Consider the following 19,486-nt stretch of genomic DNA (forward strand, 5'->3'; position numbering starts at 1 on the left):
CACAGAAGAATTGATGCTTTTGAATGATGGTGCTGGAGGAGACACACAACTCGCCCACAACTATGGAGGGGTACGAAAGGCTGTTTCACTCCTTTTTTAGAGTTGTCCAGGATAGTCTGACTTTCACAAAGCTTTTGGGCAGAATTCTTCGCCCGAGGCCGCCGAATAAACCGCGCAGTTCCTGCCCCCCGGAGAGCAGGCAGCGGAGGAATCGGTTTGGCGTTGTCCCGACCGAGACGGGGCTTCCCTGAGGGCCGAGCGCTGAGGGGGCGCCTGGTGCCCACGGGGGAGCAGAAGGGCAAGCGGCCAGGCCTCTCCCAAGGCGGCCCCGGCCCGGCTCCGTGACGAGCGCGGCCCCTCGCCGCCCCCAGGAGGCCGGCCCGGAAAGGGGGCCGGGCGGCGGCGGCGGCGGCGGCGGCGGGAGTTTCCCCGACCCTCGTGAGCGGAGCCTTTCCCGGAACCGCCTCGGGGCGTATAAACCTCGGGCGAGAGGCTGCGGGCGCCACAAGCGGATGCTCCGGCGGCAGCCTGGCGGGACTGACTCGGCGTCGCCCGCGCCCCTGCAGGGCTCTCCGGCCGCAGCGCCCGCTCCGCGCCATGCCGCGCCTGCCCGCCGCCCTCCTCCTGCTCGCCTCGGCCGCTTGCTCCGCCGCGCAAGGTAAGGGGGCGAAGGGAGTCGGCCTTCCGGGCGCCCCTGTCCGCCTGTCCCGCCGGTCCCGGGGCGGGCGAGGGCGAGGCTCGGAGGCCTAAACCGCGTGCTCGCCGTTTTAGAAGAAGGGGCGAAGGGTCAGAAATGCACTCTCCGCATGCTCAGAGGCACGTTCTCTGAGCCAGACTTCACAGGGTTGCGCCACGGCATTGAAAAGAGGTTGGACAGGACTTGGAGAGGGCTTCTTTGATTTCGGGCTCTCCGCTTTCCCCTGCTTGCTGGCCCCTCCAGGCTCGAGGAGGGAAGGGGGTGCCGTGAATCGCCCAGCCTCCCCTTCTCTTGGGCGGAGGTGCAGGGCTGCACCTTTCTTAGCTGGGGGAAACCCTGAGTTTTGCTTGACCTTGGTGTGACGCTTCCTGGAATGAGAAAAGCAGCAGCAATTCATTTCTGGCTACTTTCACACAAACAGCTGAGTGTACTTTTTCCTCCCTGAACATATTTTTTTTTACTCATAAAGAAGGTACCTTCTGCCTGATTCTGTGAGTGAACTGATTAGTATATCTATGGAAGGACTCAGGAGTGTGAGAAGTGAATGAAAATGAATTCATTCTATGGTTCATGAACTCTAGTAGTGCAAAATTACAAGAAGGAAACAAGAAAGTTGTAAATGCAGCTGGCTTCAATTAAAATTTCAGTTAGAGCAGATGAAACAGACACAGTTGTGAAACTTTTAAAAAAATTGCTATGGTGCCAAAGTATGAGTTCACATTCACTAAGAGCAAATCACAACAACAACATACACACCATTCCAATCTCTGGTGGAAACATTCTCTGGTTCTGTGATTGTTTGGGTCCTGTTGGGCAGCCACCTCAAGCTCAGCTCAGTGTAGGTAAAATGTCCAGGAGGGCAAAAGCCCAGGGTTCAAACACATGCTTTGAATGCAGAACAGCCCAGGTCCACTTCCTGGTAGAATCACTAGCTCGAAGGATCCCAGGTCCCAAGGCTGGAGAGTCACTGTCGAGACCTTGGAGAGAACTGCTAGGCAGAGGGCAGGTCTTCTGACTGGTCTCTGGGTTTGCAGCTTTCTGACTCCCAGCTGTTTTTAAAGCAACATTTCTTTTTCTGTCTAAAATTAGAATGGTGAGATGAAGAAAGCTAAACAATAGGTAGACCTTTTTTTGTGTGTGTAAAAGGACGTGATCAGAACTCAGTTCAGTTCTGGTACTAAAAAGAAATCCCTAGAAGGAGAACATGCTCAGATCTTTAATTCTAACTGTATGTCTTTTGCACCTGCCTCTGGTTTGTAGATCTTGGGGTTCTTATTAAAAACAAGGTATTTCTAACAAGCTTGAAGTTTGCCTACTCTTGGCCACTCTCTAGATGGACCAGCTGTCTGACAGCTTCATATGTTCATGTCCCCGGGCCCAGAGAGAATTCTCTCCCAGCATTGTGTTTGCATTCTTGCTGCCTTGTAGATATCCACTGCATTTGTCTTAAGAGTGGAGACACAGTTTTGCTTCACTGGTTCAGAGAACACAGCCTTTGGAAGCGGGTGCATCTCTGGAGTTACATAGAACAGAGAATGGGGGGGGGGGGGAATAGCTAACAAACCAACCCACAAATTTATATAATGAAAATACTCAGCACTAAAGCCATTTTGTACTTTAGTCTTCCTTGTGGAATTCCAAATGCCTGTTTTCCCTCAATTCAAATGACCCCTCTCCCCCATATGTATTGATGTATGGGAGTTGAGAGGAGCTAGATTGAGATACACAGACATAATATGCTCATCAGAAAGGCAAGATTAGTTGTGCACCAGGGGTGGGGAGCCATTTTCAGCCTGAGGGGGACTGCATGGCAAGGCCAGACGCAAAAGGTGAGCAGAGCAATGGGTGTGACTCTAATCTTTGCACAGAACGCGTTCCAGCCGCACAAGAATCGGGGGTTTCCACACGCACGTCCTCCCCGTCCAGGCGCATGGGAGGCATCGTCACAGTTTAAGGCAGGGAAACGCACTGGGGGTTGGTGCAGAACAGGGCCAGATAGAGGTTGTGGCCTGGGGAAACTCCCCAGAGACGAAGTCTGGAATGCCCAGCCCTGAGCGGCACTCAGTGGCAAATACAAGTTGCTGCCATGTGGCTTTCAAAAACTTTTTCACTCTGATACAGACATGATGCAGACCATATCAGTCTTGCCATCTGGCAAGCCCAGGACCTCCGTACAAATGCCCCAGGGAGGTCATTTTGGTGCTGCTAACACATTTTAAAAATGCAGGAAGCAGTAGTTACAAGTTACCAGTTTCTGCAGCCACAGCAGACACTATGATTCTCCAGCAGTTTGACTTCACCCCTGGTGATGCCTTCTCCCTCGAGACAAATGGATGCCAGCAACAACTCCTAGTTGTGTGTGCAGAGGATTGCAACCCTAATCATGAATGTTCGGCATCACGTGTAGGTGCATCCCTTTGCCAGACAAAACAGGCAGTGTTTGATGACAGGCTTCCAAAAACTGGTGCCCTCCAGATATTAGACTAAAAGAATCATAGGATTTTAGAGTTGGAAGGGACCCTGAGGGTCATCTAGTCCAACCCTCTGCAATGCAGGCATCTCAGCTAAAGCAGCCATGACAGATGGACCATACAATCTCTGCTTAAAAGCCTCCAACGAAGGAGCATTCACCACCTCCTGAGGGAGATTTCAACTCCCATTGGTGAATACAGTGGTACCTTGGGTTATAAACACCTCGGGTTACAGACTCTGCTAACCCAGAAGTAGTACCTCTGGTTAAGAACTTTGCTTCAGGATGAGAACAGAAATCACGCAGCGGCGGCAGCAGGAGGCCCCATTAGCTAAAGTGGTACCTCAGGTTAAGAACAGTTTCAGGTTAAGAACGGACCTCCGGAACGAATTAAGTTTGTAACCCGAGGTACCATTGTAGTTAGGAATGATGGGAGTTGTAGTAGTTGGAATATCTAAAGGACATCAGGTTGGGAGGCTTGGGCTACAGCGTTGAGTTTGCACGTGGAAAGTCCAGATTCAGCTCTGCCTCCCTTCACCTTCGCCATGAAGGCTGCTCGTGTTTGTCACCTCTCCACTGCCATTTTCTGAATGGCATTGTTATATACCCAACACAAACTTTTATATCCTTTTTGCCACACTCAGGGTTTTTTTTTGGGGGGGGGTATATTTTAGTGTCTGTGAATTGTTGAGCACTTAACTTTCTCAATGTGACTTAACTTATTGAGTAGACGTTATGATAGACGTATAGGGTTGCACTCTTAAAAAGTTGCTTTAAGCACCCTGCCATGTTCACAGTTCATAACTAAAAGGGGATTTCTCCCTATCATTCTCCACTCCCAACCACAGCGAATGTGATTATAGGGTCCATGCTGAATACTCCCTTGAGTCATGAGGAATCCTAGGTGTTCAGAGCTGGGGGGTAAGGTGGGCAAGGTGTGAATTACGATATTACTCCTTTTGTGGGGGTGAATAAGCTGCACTGTTACTGGGTTTTTTAAAGCAGTTATCTTCCTATTCTAAATTAAGCTGTCAGCCTTAAAGTGGAACCCACCACCTCAAAATAAAAATCCCAATTCATTTTTGACTTCACTCCTGAGGTGCACTCTTCCATTGTCTCCTGAGACAGACAGATGCCAACCATACGATACTTGTTTTCCCTTATGGGACAAATACTACTTTGGGAGGGAGGCAGGCAGTCTAAAGCTCTTTTACAGCCCCCACCCCCAGCTGCTAAGTTTTTGTTTTAAAGAGACATCTAATCACAGATCCCCCATAGTCCTTCAAAGTGTTTCCCCAAAACAAACATCTGCTTAAGTGAGGTCCTGAGAAATTAGCATTTCACTCTGAGTTATGTGAATGGAAGTTTCCAGATTGAAGGTCCCAGTACTATTACCGGTATTTCAGTTTATTTGCAAAGTGAGATTATTGGGATGGAAGGGTTAGATGTAGATAAGGAATATTTCTTCTGGGGAGATAGCAACCACGACTGGACCTAATGATCAGGGGTCCCTTTACTTTTACTTTTATACGCATGTTGGCAGAGTTAGGTTCCTCTGTGTTTTCTGCGGCTTGCGCTCCCTAGTCAGTGTGTTTGTGTAGCCTTGCATTCCAAGGGTTTGATGTATTCCTCCTTCCCGCCCCAGTATTTCTTCTTGTAATTCACTTGGTGAGTTGAGCCATTCCTGGAAAGGGTCTGATTTTCTTTCAGCACTAATCAGAATAAGGAGTGGCAGGGAATTCCTCTTCTTGATCTACTGGCAGCAGTTTAAAGAGCAAGTCAAAAAGTGAGTCATTAAACAAAGGAAAAAGGAAGCCTAAAAGTCTCCTCAAAGGAGATTTAAAGTCACACCTAAAGCATGTCTATCACAGTGCCTCTGTTCTTAATTCTCAGGAATCATGGGGGAGGGAGGAGAAGGCATTGGTTCCTCGTACAGAAGCCTCTGTTTAAAAATAGAAGCAAAAGGACTCCAGTATTTCAATGGCTAATCAGTACCATTAATGGATTTAAATCAGGCATAGGCAAACTCTGACTCTCCAGATGTTTGGGACTACAATTCCCATCATCCCTGACCACTGGTCCTGTTAGCTAGGGGTGATGGGAGTTGTAGTCCCAAACATCTGGAGGGCCGGAGTTTGCCTATGCCTGATTTAAAATATCATTTGTTGTTGTTGGCATCCGTCTGTCTCAATGGACACAATGGAGTGCGCCTCTTGGGGGGGAGTCAAACCGCTGGAGAATCATAGCGCCTGCTGTGGCTACAGAGACTGGTAACTGGTAACTGCTGACTCCTGTGTTGTATTTGCTGTGTTCGCAGCCCCGAAGTGACCTCTATGGGGCACAAGCTTGGATAGTATGTATGAAGGTCCTGGGCTGCCCAGATTACAAGACGCCTTCTTGGCCTCACTGATGTGGTCCAAAGGAAAGCAGAGCGATACTCTTGGTACCAGCTGGCTGCAAGAGTTGCCGGAAAGAGGCATACAAGGCCAAAATCTTTTGGACTCCACTCCTCGGTGTGTGGAGTACCTCAGGGTGCGATACTCTCCCCGATGCTTTTCAACATCTTTATGCGCCCCCTCGCCCAGCTTGTTCGGAGTTTTGGGCTGGGTTGCCATCAGTATGCCGATGACACCCAACTCTGTCTGTTGATGGATGGCCATCCTGACTCGGCCCCAGACACACTGACCAGATGTTTAGAAGCTGTGGCTGGATGGTTACGTGGGAGCCGATTGAAGCTAAATCCTTCGAAGACAGAGGTCCTCTGGCTGGGACGGGGTGATATGGGATTGGGGGGGCAACTCCCATCTCTTGCGGGGGCGCAATTAGTGCCAGCACCGTCCGTTAAGAGTTTGGGTGTAATCTTCGACACCTCCCTTTCCATGGAGGCGCAGATTGCAGCTATAACAAAGGCGGCATATTTCCATCTCCGCCAAGCTAAGCAGTTGGCTCCTTACCTCTCTCGCCCTGACCTAGCCACTGTGATCCACGCGACGGTCACCTCCAGACTGGATTATTGTAACTCGCTCTATGTGGGGCTGCCCTTGAGACTGACCCAGAAACTCCAGCGGGTCCAGAATGCTGCAGCGAGACTCCTTACGGGGTCTTCGCTGCGAGATCACATTCACCCGGTGCTATACCAGCTGCACTGGCTCCCGGTGGAGTACAGGATCAGGTTTAAGGTGCTGGTTTTAACCTTTAAAGCCCTACACGGCCTAGGACCCTCGTACCTACGGGACCGCCTCTCCTGGTATGCCCCACAGAGAAACATACGGTCTTCAAATAAAAACATCTTGAAGGTCCCAGGCCACAGAGAAGTTAGGCTGGCCTCAACTAGAGCAGGGCTTTTTCGGCTGTGGCTCTGATCTGGTGGAACACTCTGTCACAAGAGACCAGGGCCCTGCGGGACTTGACATCTTTCCGCAGGGCCTGCAAGACAGAGCTGTTCCACCAGGCCTTTGGCCAGGGCACAGCCTGACTCCCTTCCTCGGCAATCTTCGCGGAGCTCTGGCCCAATGGTTGCCAATGGCTTGAATTAATTAACTTTATAATGAATGATTTTAGAGTGTTGTTTGTGCTGTACTTTTGTACTGTTTTATTGTTGTTAGCCGCCCTGAGCCCGGCTTCGGCTGGGGAGGGCGGGATATAAATAAAATTTATTATATTATTATTATCTGAATTTGTGTAGGGTTTCCTCCTTCTCCTGAATATGTCCTGTGATGCAGCAGGTATGGATTTCTTGTCAGGGTTTATGCCCAAAGCCTTTCTCATGAATGAGTATAACCACAAGGCAGTGGAGGTTTAGGATCAGAGTTTCCTGCTCCTAGATGGGCTGCCTTCCCAGGTTGATGATCCCCATCTGCCCCTCATTTCCCTCTACAGCACGTGCAGAAAACACATTCTTGACCATTGTGTCCACTATTGGTTTCCTCCACTTAATCTGCCAGAGCCTGTCTTCACATGCAGGGGAAGTCCCATTGGGTACCCTCATGTGGTTAAGCTGGCCAGTCAAAGCCATTTCTGGGGTGTGGCCGCTGTCACATGCCAACAGCTTCAAGGAGCCACAGGAGAGAGCTGGGTGGGGATCAAAGGTGGACAAACTACCCCAGAAGGAGCACAGAACTGTAGAGTTAGATTATGAGGATAGTCTAGTCCAACCCCCTGCAGTGTAGGAATATTTTGCCCAACGTGGGGCTCAAACCCACAACCCTGAGTCTCATGCTTTATCAGCTGAGTTATGTTTCCTGCTGAGGGAAATGGCTGTTTCCCATGAGGTTGGACCCTCAGTCGTGCCAGAAATTCAGAGCTAATATGAGGGTAATTAGTCCTGCCAACCTCTCCTGGGTAGGAGAGGGCTGTCTCACCCGCGGAGTCCGTTATCTGGCCGCTGCTGCAACTACAACAACAACAATTTATTATTTGTACCCCGCCCATCTGGCTGGGTTTCCCCAGCCACACTGGGCGGCTTCCACAAAGACCAAAAATACACTAATATGTCATCCATTAAAACAAGATGTGGGGGCAGAGGACTTTGGGTGCCAAGCCTGGCACAGAAACTGGGCACTCTCTGGAGTCATTCTCTAGAGCAGGGACACCTGTTTCTTAAAAATTAATAAGATTTGGCTAAAAACAGGCGTATTCTGGACTGAAGGAGATAAGGGAAACAATCTGTGGAACTGCAGAGTTCACCTTATTGAGTTCTCCTTATTTGGTATTACTACTTTCTTTCTTTTGCCTTTTCCTTGCTTCTTTTCCCCCACTGTAATCTCACCATTTTATTGCTTCTTATTGGGGTTTTTTTAATTAAGAACTATTTAGTATTGCATTTTTGTACATGTTGTATCTATTGTGTTTTCTTTTTTTTTGTACATTTTTATTGATTTTTTAACATATCATTTCCAACAATCATTTAACATAAATTCTTATCTTATACAATATTTTAGACTTCCATCAACAGCCTCTGAAGATTTTCCATACTTTGTCATTTATTCTGTATTTCTTAGAATCATAGAATCATAGAGTTGGAAGAGACCACAAGGGCCATTCTCTATTACTTTTAATTATCATTAACTATTAATTCTCTTCATAATCTTCATTGCGATATTTCACACATTCCTCCTTACAGAACTTCTTGAAGTCCTACTAGCATAATCTGTTTATTACAATTGCTTTTTAAATAGTTCAAATATTTACTCCAGTCTTCTAAGAATCTCTGATCCCGCAGGTTTTGAATCCTTCCTGTTAATTTATCTAATTTTGCATAGTCCATTAACTTCATTTGCCACTCTTCTTTCATCGGTAATTCTTCTTGTTTCCATTTCGTATCTATTGTGTTTTCAGGTGCTCAACAAGAGGACTACTACTTGAGGATTTGGCCAGAAAAGCCTGTAGTGAAGTATGGAGATTCCATGGTTTTAAACTGCAGTTCCAATTGTGTGAGCATTGGCTTGGAGACCAGCTTACAGACCGTTGCTGCAGGGACTGGGCCTACTTGGAAAGCCTTCAATCTCACCAGTGTTACTGAGTGGGAACCAAAGCCGTTGTGTTTTGCTGCCTGTGGGGGGACAGAGCCGAAATATCAGAGGATAACCACCACAGTTTACCGTAAGTCATATACTGGGCAGTGCTGGAATAATCATTCACTAAGGGCGGAGGATTTGGAGTGCTGCTTGGCTTGAAGGTTATTCAGTGGAAAATAGGAGGGACATGGATTCAAATTCAGCAAGAGGCCAGGAAAGAAAGTGGCTGGCTGCTATCCTGAGCATGCAAAGCTGCTTTCTGAATCCACATAACCCGGTAATCTAACTTGGAGTGACTGTCCAGGGGACCAGGTAGGGATCTCCTGCACAGTCATTTGTGATCCTGGAATGGGAGCCCTGTCTTCAGGACTGTCTCCCCAGAGTAGTTCACTGTGGTGCTGACGCTTTTGCATTTTCAGCACCAGCAGGATACGTCTGTATTTGCCCAGGCCTTTGGTTTCTCTTTTATTTCCTCATTTAAATCTGCTTTGAATGCTGTTGATGTTTACTTCTATGTTGCTGCACTGCAATTCCTCCCGTTATTATTATTTGTTCGATTCTATTTATGAATTACTTTCTATAAAGCACCTCAAAGCAGTTTAACAGCAGAAAGAAAGAAAGAACAATTTGAAATGCAGTGCAGCTGTAGAGTGTTTTTATTAAAAGAGCTTTGTTTTTATGTTTTTGTTTTTTAAGCTGCCCTGGAAGTTTCCTTGTAAAGTGAAAGGCAGGTGCCAACCTCAAAAGCCCCGAGCAGCTTAGAGCCACTTGCCCAGAGGTTGAGGTTCCCTTCCAAGGCCCAGCTGCTTGCCCCACCTCAGAGTTGGGCGAACTTTTTCCAGCCCAAGGGCTGCATTCTTTTCTGGACAGCCCAGGGGCACTACCAGTGGTGGACAGTGGGTGGAGAAATTAATGTCCAATTTACACTCATGCATCTTCTCTATCCTCCATCCAGACAAGGAAGAGACATCCAAGTTCAAGGACATATTCCAAACAGGCAAAATCATTCAGTGAGGCTTCAGAGCTGGGCTGGTGAGGGGCATGGTCTGGGGAAAGGGGCTGCAGCTTGAGGAGAGTTCTGAGAACCAGATAGAGAAGCCTGGAGGGTTTACCCGCCATCGAAAGAAGTTCACTTGCTGAGAACAAGGGGCAGGACCTTGTTGCGGTAGCCCCCAAGTTATAGAATTCTCTTCATTGCCCCATCCTTGATGACGTTTTAGTCAACAGTGGAAATGTCTGTGCCTTGAAGAGATACATTCTGCAACCTGTAAATATTATGTAAATTAATCAAATGGGCATGCTTCCTGCCACTTTCAATATTTTGCATAATTCAGCCTGCTGTAGCGTGCCCGGAAGTTTTGTCCTTTCTTAGCTCTTAATGGCTTTGCCCAAGTCAGCCCTCTCTGTCAGCCCCACTTGGTTCCCAAGCAAAATTATCTTTGCAAAGGCAGGAGGGAAGACGGCAGTGGGGTGCGAGGGGCTGCCTAGTTGAAGCAGAGACCTCATGGGTCTCATCCTTAAGGTCTGGACACACTGCCCCCTGGTCCTGAGATGCCCGGGAGGGATCGCTCCCAAGACTGGCATAGAAAGAAACACAGAATGTGTAGCCTTTCTTTTTCCATTACTTCTGAATTTTATTAACCAATGAAGATTGGGTGGTATTTGATTCTCAGTTGTTTATGCATTTTTTTATTGATAAATTGCTTTGACATGTTTCATAGGAAGTGATCTGTAAATGAAATAACTTATTATCATTACTTATTTCATTTCTATACTGCATTATTTTTATGGAAAAAAATCTCAAACTTGGTTTACAACATTTTAAAAACAACAACAATCCAGAATAAAACATTATTGAAGAAAGTCAAATCAATAGGATTTATCACTTTTTATTCTGTTCCAGGAGCTCCGGAGCGCGTAGTGTTGGATCCGCTGCCCGAGGTGGAGGTGGGTAAGGAGTATAATGTGACTTGCCGAGTTTTCAATGTTGCCCCCATCCGGAACCTCACCGTGACCTTGTATCAAGGGGAGAGGAGGCTGTATGTGGAGACCTTTGAGGACCACGGGAATCCTGAAGCCGGCAGTGTTGTGGTGACAAGCAACAGCATCACCGCTCAGCAGAATGACCACGGGGAGGAAGTCACCTGCCGCGCAGTTCTGGACCTGAGGCCGGAAGGGCCCTTCTTGGAAATGGATTCCCTCAGCAAATCGCTGGAGACTGTTGGTGAGTTCACATCAGAGGCCCCACATCCTCTAAAAGAAGTGGGCACAATGGCAAAAGAAGCAGATTCATTGACTGCTAATGGGCATAAATCCAAGCAGAAACTCTGGAGGTAATGGAGCCCCCCCCCTGCATTGTCACTCCCCCATACAGATCCCCTTGGGTGTCAGAAAGGACACTCTTTCTTGCTTCTGTTTTGCATCCATGATGGATCTATTTCATTTTTATTTATGCAATGGCATTGTGGTGCAGACAGGGCTACTGTATCTGCAAGGCTGGGGGTACTGAATGAAACTGCAACTGGTTGTAATCTTTTTGGTATAGGTGGCTACCTGTAATTTTGCTTATGATTTATTTCCATATGCCGCAAACCAGAGAGGGCAGTAAGTCCATGGAAGCCAACTAACACCGAAGCCAACTGAGCAGGCTTGATGTTCATTGGGCTGGTTGGATATCTTTACTGCCTTCCTTTGTTTTTTGGGAAAGCTCACTTGTTTTAACTTCTGCAAACCTATAGTTTATTTCTTCAGTAGCTTTGTTTTCATTTCTGTTGGCATCAGTGGTCACTGCCTGTTTATGGGAGTGATATCTCTTTTCATAACTGATATGATTTCTTTCATGGTTTTCACAGTTTTCCCCATGGACCCATATCTTCAGACTTTGGGCTCTGTAGAGATCAATACTAGCATGCCTGTGGAATGTGAGGTGTCTGGACTTTTTCCGGTTCAAAAGGCAGCGTTTCAGCTGTTCTTTGCAGGGGAGAGATTGAACTCCAGCAACCACATATCGGGGCACAAAGTGAGTGCCCAGGCTCAGGTGACCTCAATATCAGCAGGAGAACATCAGTTGATCTGCATTGTCTCTCTGGGGCCAGTGACCAAAACTGCAGAGAGTACTGTGAATGTTTACAGTGAGTATCATATCTGGATTTCATAGAATCAAAATTGTAGAGTTGGAAATGACCCGAGGATCATCTAGTCCAACCGCCTGCAATGCAGGAATCTCAGCTCAAGCATCCATGACAGGTGGCCACCCAACCTCTGCTTTGAAACCTCAAATGAAGGAGAGTCCACCACCTCTCATGTTTCGCTGTCAAACAGCTCCTACTATCAGAAACTTATTCCTGATGTTTAGTCGGAATCTCCTTTCTTGTAACTAGAAACCATTGGTTCAGGTCCTAGCCTTGGGAGCAGGAGAAAACAAGCTTGCTCCATCTTCCATGTGACAGCCCTTTAGATATTTCAAGCTGGCTATCATATTTCTTCTTAGTCTCCTCTTCAGCAGGCTAAGCCTGAGCTCATTCCACCAGCATTTGTTCGCCCAACACCTATAAAGCACAGTCCTTTGCAGTGGGGCTGCCAGGCATAGGCCTTCCCTGCATGCCTGTCAAAATGACAGACATTTGGCTCCCATTAGTTAACAGCCTTTCAACATGCAATTCTAGGGAACAGAGTCTGGCCAACGTCTCCACACCAAGAGGGGGATGATGAATGGGTTGAGCAACAGACTGGAGCTTTCCTGCCTGTCCCAAAAAGCATCTAGGTCAGTTTGTCTGGCCCAGCTGGATGCTTCCAGGAAGCCCACAAACAGTAGGGAAAAGAAACAGCTTCCCCTGCCCCTCCTGTTTGTCCCTAGCATCTGGTACCCTGCCTGGCACAGGTACACTGCCTCTACAGGGAGTGGGTGGCGCTGTGGCCTAAACCACTGAGCCTCTTGGGCTTGCTAATCGGAAGGTCAAATCCGCATGATGGAGTGAGCTCCCGTTGCTCTGCCCCAGCTCCTGCCAACCTAGCAGTTTGAAAGCATACCAATGCAAGTAGATAAATAGGTACTACTGCAGTGGGAAGGTAAATGGTGTTTCTGCATGCTGTGGCTTCCATCATGGTGTTCCATTGTACCAGAAGTGGTTTAGTCACGCTGGCCATATGACCCAGAAAACTGTCTGTGGACAAACGCCGGCTCCCTCAGCCTGAAGCAAAATGACTGCCGCATCCCATAGTCGCCTTTGATTGGACTTAAGCGTCCAGAGGTCCTTTATCTATTACCTGTTACCTTTTTTACACTGCCTCTAAGCATGGAGAGCTCTAAGCTATTTCACCATCATGGCTAAAACCTGCCAATTTACCTCAAGCCTATTTTAAAAATTCACCAAAATTTTTAACTTGATAGGGTTTAGCTCATGGTGTAATAATTATAGTCAGTCAAGCAATCTAGATATGTAATGGCTGTTCTGCTACATTCTCTTGCAGGTTTGCCCAAACCCACCCTGCACATTGACCACCCCCAAATCCCTGTCAACACAAATGTGTCAGTTATGTGCAGGTCTGATGGCTCCAAGTCCCCTGGTGTCGTCATGTGCATCAGTGACACCAAGGAGATCTTACTATCCGGAGATGGTCCTTCTCTGCAGTATTCACTGACGGCCCAGGAAGAGGATAATGGGAGGCAATTCATGTGCAAAGTGGAGCTGAAAGTTGATGGGCACTCGGTTGTGAAAGAGACAGCTGCAAATCTCACTGTCTTCTGTGAGTAGGAAATGCTCTTCTGAACAATATTTTATTTCTAGAGATTCAGAACTCTTCGCATTATGCAACAAAGAATAAATAAATTATGCAGTGGGAATGAATGATCCAACCTGTGCAGCTTGTTGTCCATATATATAGGCCTAGTTCTGCGTGAGGCAGCTTGTGCTTGGACTGTACCACTTCAGACTGTAGACAGGGGCTCACATGACTGAGAGCTATTTTATACATGGTGGTTGTTGATTTATTTATATTCCGATTTTTCTCCTGACAGAACTCAAGGCAGCTAACAGATAAAAATAAGAACCACTAAAAACATAGGAAAAAACCCCCAATCATTAAAAAAACAATTAAACATTGGTAGAATTAAAACCGCACACACACAATTAAAACATACAAATAATTACAACAAAAACAGCACAACAATCAATCCCTGCACTTCAAAAACAGGCCTGGCCTTCTCCCGTATATGCTGGTTTTTAATCTTTTGTTTGCATCAAGTAGCACTGAGTCATGTCAGCCCCCACTATCGCCTGCCTTCTAAAGTGGTGCAGACCAAATATAGATTTAGCTTATCATTGGGATCATTGTGATATATGCACAATTTGTGGGGTTAATTATTGTGTAAGGTTAATTAATTAATTTCCATGAATGAGAAAATAAGGGTTAGGGAAATTGCTTGAGAAGCCGGCCTATAAAACGGGAGGTTATTCTTGGAAGCCATCAGGTCTTTCCTACCCAAGCACAGGTCCTATAGCCGTAATTTTTTCCAGTGTAAGTTCCCAGTGCATTTTCTCAAATCTTGGAGCCACTTACACAACCTGATCAACTCCTGATTATTCACATCTGATGTGATGTTCGATGCTGGGAGGATTGTGTTTGGATGTCCGGTTCTTTTTAAAGAGTGAAACCAGGGGCAGGGAGGGGCTGATTCAGACCCGTGCCGTTTAGCTGGGAGTGTGTTAACCTCCCTCCCTCAACCATTTCATTGGTCCAAATTGTCCCAGTGAGAGATACTAAATGGTGCGTGCAAGGGATATACTAGTACCTATGAGTGTGTGTGTGTGTGTGTGTGTGTGTGTGTGTACCCCCTCCAGTGCTGTGGTTCAATCCCACCCCACCCCCTCCTGTGGTTTATTTTAGCATGTTTTCTTTAAGAAGAAATAATAATTGTAGGACCGGATTATGGATGTTAACTCTTGGCATCATATCTGTTTTGACCCTGAATGTATGAACTGAGCTCAGCTGAAATGCATTTTGTGATCTGAAGCGATACGACATTTCCGTCTGTGGTGCTTGGCCTCTGGTGGTTTATTCACACATGCATCATGCAGTGAATACGGATGCATGGACTAGCCTTGGGATTCTGAAGTTGCTGTGCAAGCTGCTAGACTGGAGCACCCAGGTGGCTTCTAGGATCCATGAGCATCCTGTGCACGCTGCCTAAAGGGCACAAGATTACCACCAAATCTTATGCGGTTTTGCAATGATGAAATAAGATGCTGCAATTCATCCCTTATGGCCAAGGCAAAACAACCACGTTTGTCTTCTCCATTCCAGATGCGCCCCAAATGAGTGATTCTAGCTGCCCTGATAAGTTGACCTGGAAGGACGGCAGTGAAGAGACCTTTATCTGTTCAGCCTCAGGAAACCCACCACCAACTGTTGAATGCAGGAAAGATGAGGTGTCGTACAACATTGGGATACAGCAGCAAGTCACAAAAGAGCATGGTGGCATCTATCATTGCAATGCCACCAATGCCTACGGATTTGATGTAAGAGATGTGATCATACACATTGAATGTAAGTTAACCTCCTTGTCCAAATCGTCTTCCAATGAAACACACACACACAAACACACACGAGAAGGAGAGAGAGAGAAAGAGAGAGACTCACATGGTTTGGATTTGTAGGAGACTGCCAAGAATGTGGAATTATTTAAAATTACTCTACTAAAAAGCAGGACCAAAATGTAGGTTATAAATTGATCCCAAGGAGGCCAACAGAGAGAATCTTCCTCAATCTTTCTGGATTGGAGATAGTACACAGCTGGATATGGGATGCCAAGCCGAGCCAGGCCACTGGCCAGGTTTTCTAACATCCCGCAGGCATTAATTGCACAGGTCCAATGGAAAGACTCTTTTGGGTTTTGATGTGAGTGCTGTTGAAATCTTGCACACGCTTGTTGGCTCGCTGAACAGCTTTTGTCAGGTGCCAGCCTCTGGAAGTCGCATATTCTCAGCCTCAAAAATCAGAGACGACAGTGGACCAACATAAAAGTGTGCACTTACCACAGGTAATAGTGATGCCTTCAAGTTCCCAAATCAGTGGACTTGACTCTTCTGACACTTGCTCCTGTGTTCCCTTTGATAGGCCAGTGCTTCATAACCTCCAATTTGTGTGTAGCCTACACAAAATTCCACTTTTGGAAATGTGCAGATTAGCTCAATTGTCTTAGCATTTCAATTTGCAACCAGACTTCCAACCCTTAAAATACCAGGAACTTCCAGAAAGCAGCTAGTTTTGGAGGAATAGTCACACCTAGCATTCAACAGCAACACATGTGTAGGAATCACCAGAGGTCTTAAAGCTAGTGAAAGAGGCAAGAATCTCTGTGGTCCACTGGTCCAGGCTCATTTACTTGAGCTTTTGGTGTTTAGCAACCTACATGTCCTTTCAATCATGAGGGCTTGAATTTTGCCCTTTAAAAAGCAGAGCTGTGTGTGTTCTGCAGATTTGCAGCCCTGCAGAATTCTTAGGCCCATAACCTTAACCCACTTGTCTTTGCCTTTCACAGCTTACCAGCCTGACATCCATGGAATCATAATTGGGATTCTCTGTGTAGTGTTTATTTCTTCTGCAGTAGGGGTGGCTTATTACATGCACTACAGAAGTAAGATCAAGAAGTATCACCTAAGACGGCGGCAGCAGCAAGTAACGGGAAGCCCCATGGAGCAAAAGTGCCTGAATGGCAACGTATAGTCTGTGAATGTTTAAGTGGACAGGTGGCTGCTATAAACTGAAGAGGAACTTGAGCCCATGCCAGCAAGTTGCAGTTGTTCATCCTCCCCACTTAGCCAGTGATCAGGGGGAGAAAATGGGAAAGCATTCTTGAGATGCTGAACAACTGATGGGCAGTGCTCCAACTGGACTTTGTCTTAAGGAGTGTGAATGGTTTCTGCACTTTCAGAAAAAGACTTGTGATCAGAAACTTGTCCCTGTTTTCTTAAAACCTTCTCTTCCATCCAAGCCTTGGAATCTTGAAGTTTTGAGAACCGGAATGTTGGACTCTCATGCTTACACGTCAGGAGGGGGTAAAAGCTGCCAGAGCATAAGCTTTGAGAGATAGCTGACAACATTCAGTTACTCAGTAAGAAGCAACACAAAGAGTTCAGGCAGGTGCGTTGAAGGCGGAAGGATGGAAGAGCCTCATTAAGGATGGACCATTTCCCCAGCAATGGATGCTTTCAGAACTTAGATTTTCATTCCTGCAGTGTGAAATGAAGTGTCTGCCTGGATCCTTCACCTCGCCCCACTGGGACTATAAGCCGGCAAGATCATGATTGCATTTTGCATTGTGAAAACAACTGTCTCCTTCTTGGACCATCCAAGCTCTTCCAGGGTGCAATCTGGCACCAGTTGGGTCTTAAAGGAAAGCCAAGATTCTTATGTGGTGGCATAGTCAACATAAAATGGTTTTTTATCATGACCCATGAACTCAGGATTCTCTTCTTTAAAGATACTACATGTCATAACTCGTAAGAAAACTTGTCTTTTTCAGTGTCAGGCCAGGCTGAAGTCTTTAATGTGAAGGATATGAGAATGGTTTAAAAATAATGTATGCTTTTAAATGACTGCTGAAAAATGCTGGGTCATGTGTTTCCACATGCTCAGTTTTTCCACACTTCCCCAAGTTTAAAGTGTCATTTTTGCACATGTGGCTCAAAGCCACATTTATATGTAAAAACACCAACAAAATCTGCTTTGTGAATTATGCTTTATGGGTGTATGCCTAAAATGTATGAAATGGTCTACATACATTAGAATAGGAGGAAAGCGCTCTCGCAGAACCTTGAACTTGTCATCTAGATTTTTTAAAATGACTCCTTGTTTTAAATCTAACCTTGTATAGGAGAATTACCCCACTGTTTCAAAAATCTTTGAGCTTCTATTCTGGAGGCTGAGCGCCCAAACAGCAAGTGAATTGAAGGGACTGCAAGTTAATTTTCTTGCATCAAAACCTAGCAAGTCATTCTCAATGAATTTATTTTTATGTTCTTGTCTTATTGCCTGGAGAATAAAATTGTTTGTTAAATTCTGTTCATGCCATCTCCTGAATGAATGAAACTTTCACTGCAGCATGGTGAGTCTCTGTTACCAGGAAGAACTGCAGACTGCTAACAGTATGTGGGACACGGTGTCTTCTGAGAGGCAGACGGCATATGCTGTGATTATGCTTCCTTAGCTGCTCTGTCAGTTATCATGCAACCATATATAAAAATGGGAATGCTCTGAATTTAAAATTCAAGGAGATTTCACTATTATTATTCTGTAGACTTTCCATAGCTTAGACATTAGAGATTTTTAATAATAGTAATAATTAATAACAAGAATAATTTATTATTTATACCCCACCCATCTGGCTGGGTTGCCCCAACTACTCTGGGCGGCTCCCAACAATTAAAAGCACAATAAAATTTTAAAGAGGTTTAACCCCGCAAATAAGTCATAGAATCGTGTAACTGTAGAGTTGGAAGGAATCCTGAGTGTCATCTAGTCCAACCACCTGTCAGTAAAAGAACACCTGGGAGGCACTGATACACCAACTTTCTAAAGTGGCTTCATGCGTATTTCAAGGCTGGATTGCTGCAATGCTGTATGTGGGGCTTCGCTGGCACTTGGTCTGGAAGCTGCAAGACAGTGCAGGATGCTGCAGCACAATTGCTGGCAGAAGAGACGCCTCGTCAGCATAGAGCACCTCTGCTCAGAGATCTGTGCTGGTTGCCTGCTCGCTACCAGGCCAAGTTCAAGGTGTTCCTATTAGCATATAAAGTCCTTAACAACTAGGGATCAGTTTACATCTGAGATCATCTTGCCCCACATATGACCGCTTGACCACTTCTGTTGGCAGAACTGGCACCTTCACAGAGGCTGCACATGACCCACATCTGTCAGCACTTGATTTTTTAGTGTGGCAGCACCAACACTGGAACGCCCAGCCTCTTGCTCTCAGGCACCTTCACTGTAGTCCTTTCAGCACCTGCTGAAGATGTTCATATTTAGACAAGCCTACCCAGATATTCTGAAAGTTTGTAGGGGTTAAAATTTGTTTTAGTCTATTTTACTGTGGTTTTAATCTTCTGTATATTTTAAATTATGGTTGTTAATTTTTTTAAGAGATAATTTTATTGTTCTATCTTTTTTTGTAAACCACTTTCAGGTTTCCTACAGTCAAGCAGTATATACATTTTATGAAATATGTAAATAAAATTAATAAATGGGGAGGCATGGAGAGGGAGGGGGAAGCCCTGTTGTTATTTTAAAAATTGTTTTATTAAACATTTTCTTGGGTTACATAAGTACATACAGTGGACTGTTTCCAGTTTTCTGTTTTCTTTTCTACAGATCGTTTATATTTGATGTGAGACAGTAACGTTTTAGAAAAGAGAAGGTTGGGAAAAGCCCTGTTATGCATGTGGAAGGCCTTGCCTAGGACTTCTGCTGATGGAACTCATCAGCTGAATCCTGCCCAGGGTCTTACACCTGCTCCTGCTGCCCCTGAAAAGGAGCCAAAAAATCCTGAAACCACATCACCTGCAGGGCCTAATTTTGGGGTAACCTATGATGTGAGCATTCAATCTTCTGGCTGTATTACAATTATTTTTATTCAAGGAAATAAACATCTGACTTTTAGAAGACATCTGAAGGCAACCCTGTATTGGGAAATGTTTAATGCCTAATGTTTTACAATTTTTATGTGCTGTAAGCTGCCAAGAATGACGGGGGAAACCCAGCCAGATGGGCGGGATATAATTTATTTATTTTAAAAAAAATATTATT

At 45.8% G+C, this 19,486-nt stretch overlaps 1 protein-coding gene across 1 annotated transcript; it reads left to right on the plus strand.

Annotated features, from left to right (window-relative positions):
• The first annotated feature begins 355 nt into the window (after nucleotides 1-355).
• On the plus strand, nucleotides 356-19,008 carry LOC308467079 (intercellular adhesion molecule 1-like). Its single transcript, XM_080988487.1, has 7 exons — nucleotides 356-658; nucleotides 8,505-8,768; nucleotides 10,587-10,907; nucleotides 11,536-11,814; nucleotides 13,154-13,429; nucleotides 14,987-15,229; nucleotides 16,224-19,008. Exons 1-7 carry the CDS (start codon nucleotides 598-600, stop codon nucleotides 16,406-16,408), a joined length of 1,629 nt encoding a protein of 542 aa, XP_080844613.1. The 5' UTR covers nucleotides 356-597; the 3' UTR covers nucleotides 16,409-19,008.
• The last annotated feature ends 478 nt before the right edge of the window (nucleotides 19,009-19,486 follow it).

Source organism: Podarcis pityusensis (assembly GCF_964106645.2).
Source record: "Podarcis pityusensis genome assembly, chromosome: 17".
Classification (NCBI taxonomy): domain Eukaryota; kingdom Metazoa; phylum Chordata; class Lepidosauria; order Squamata; family Lacertidae; genus Podarcis; species Podarcis pityusensis.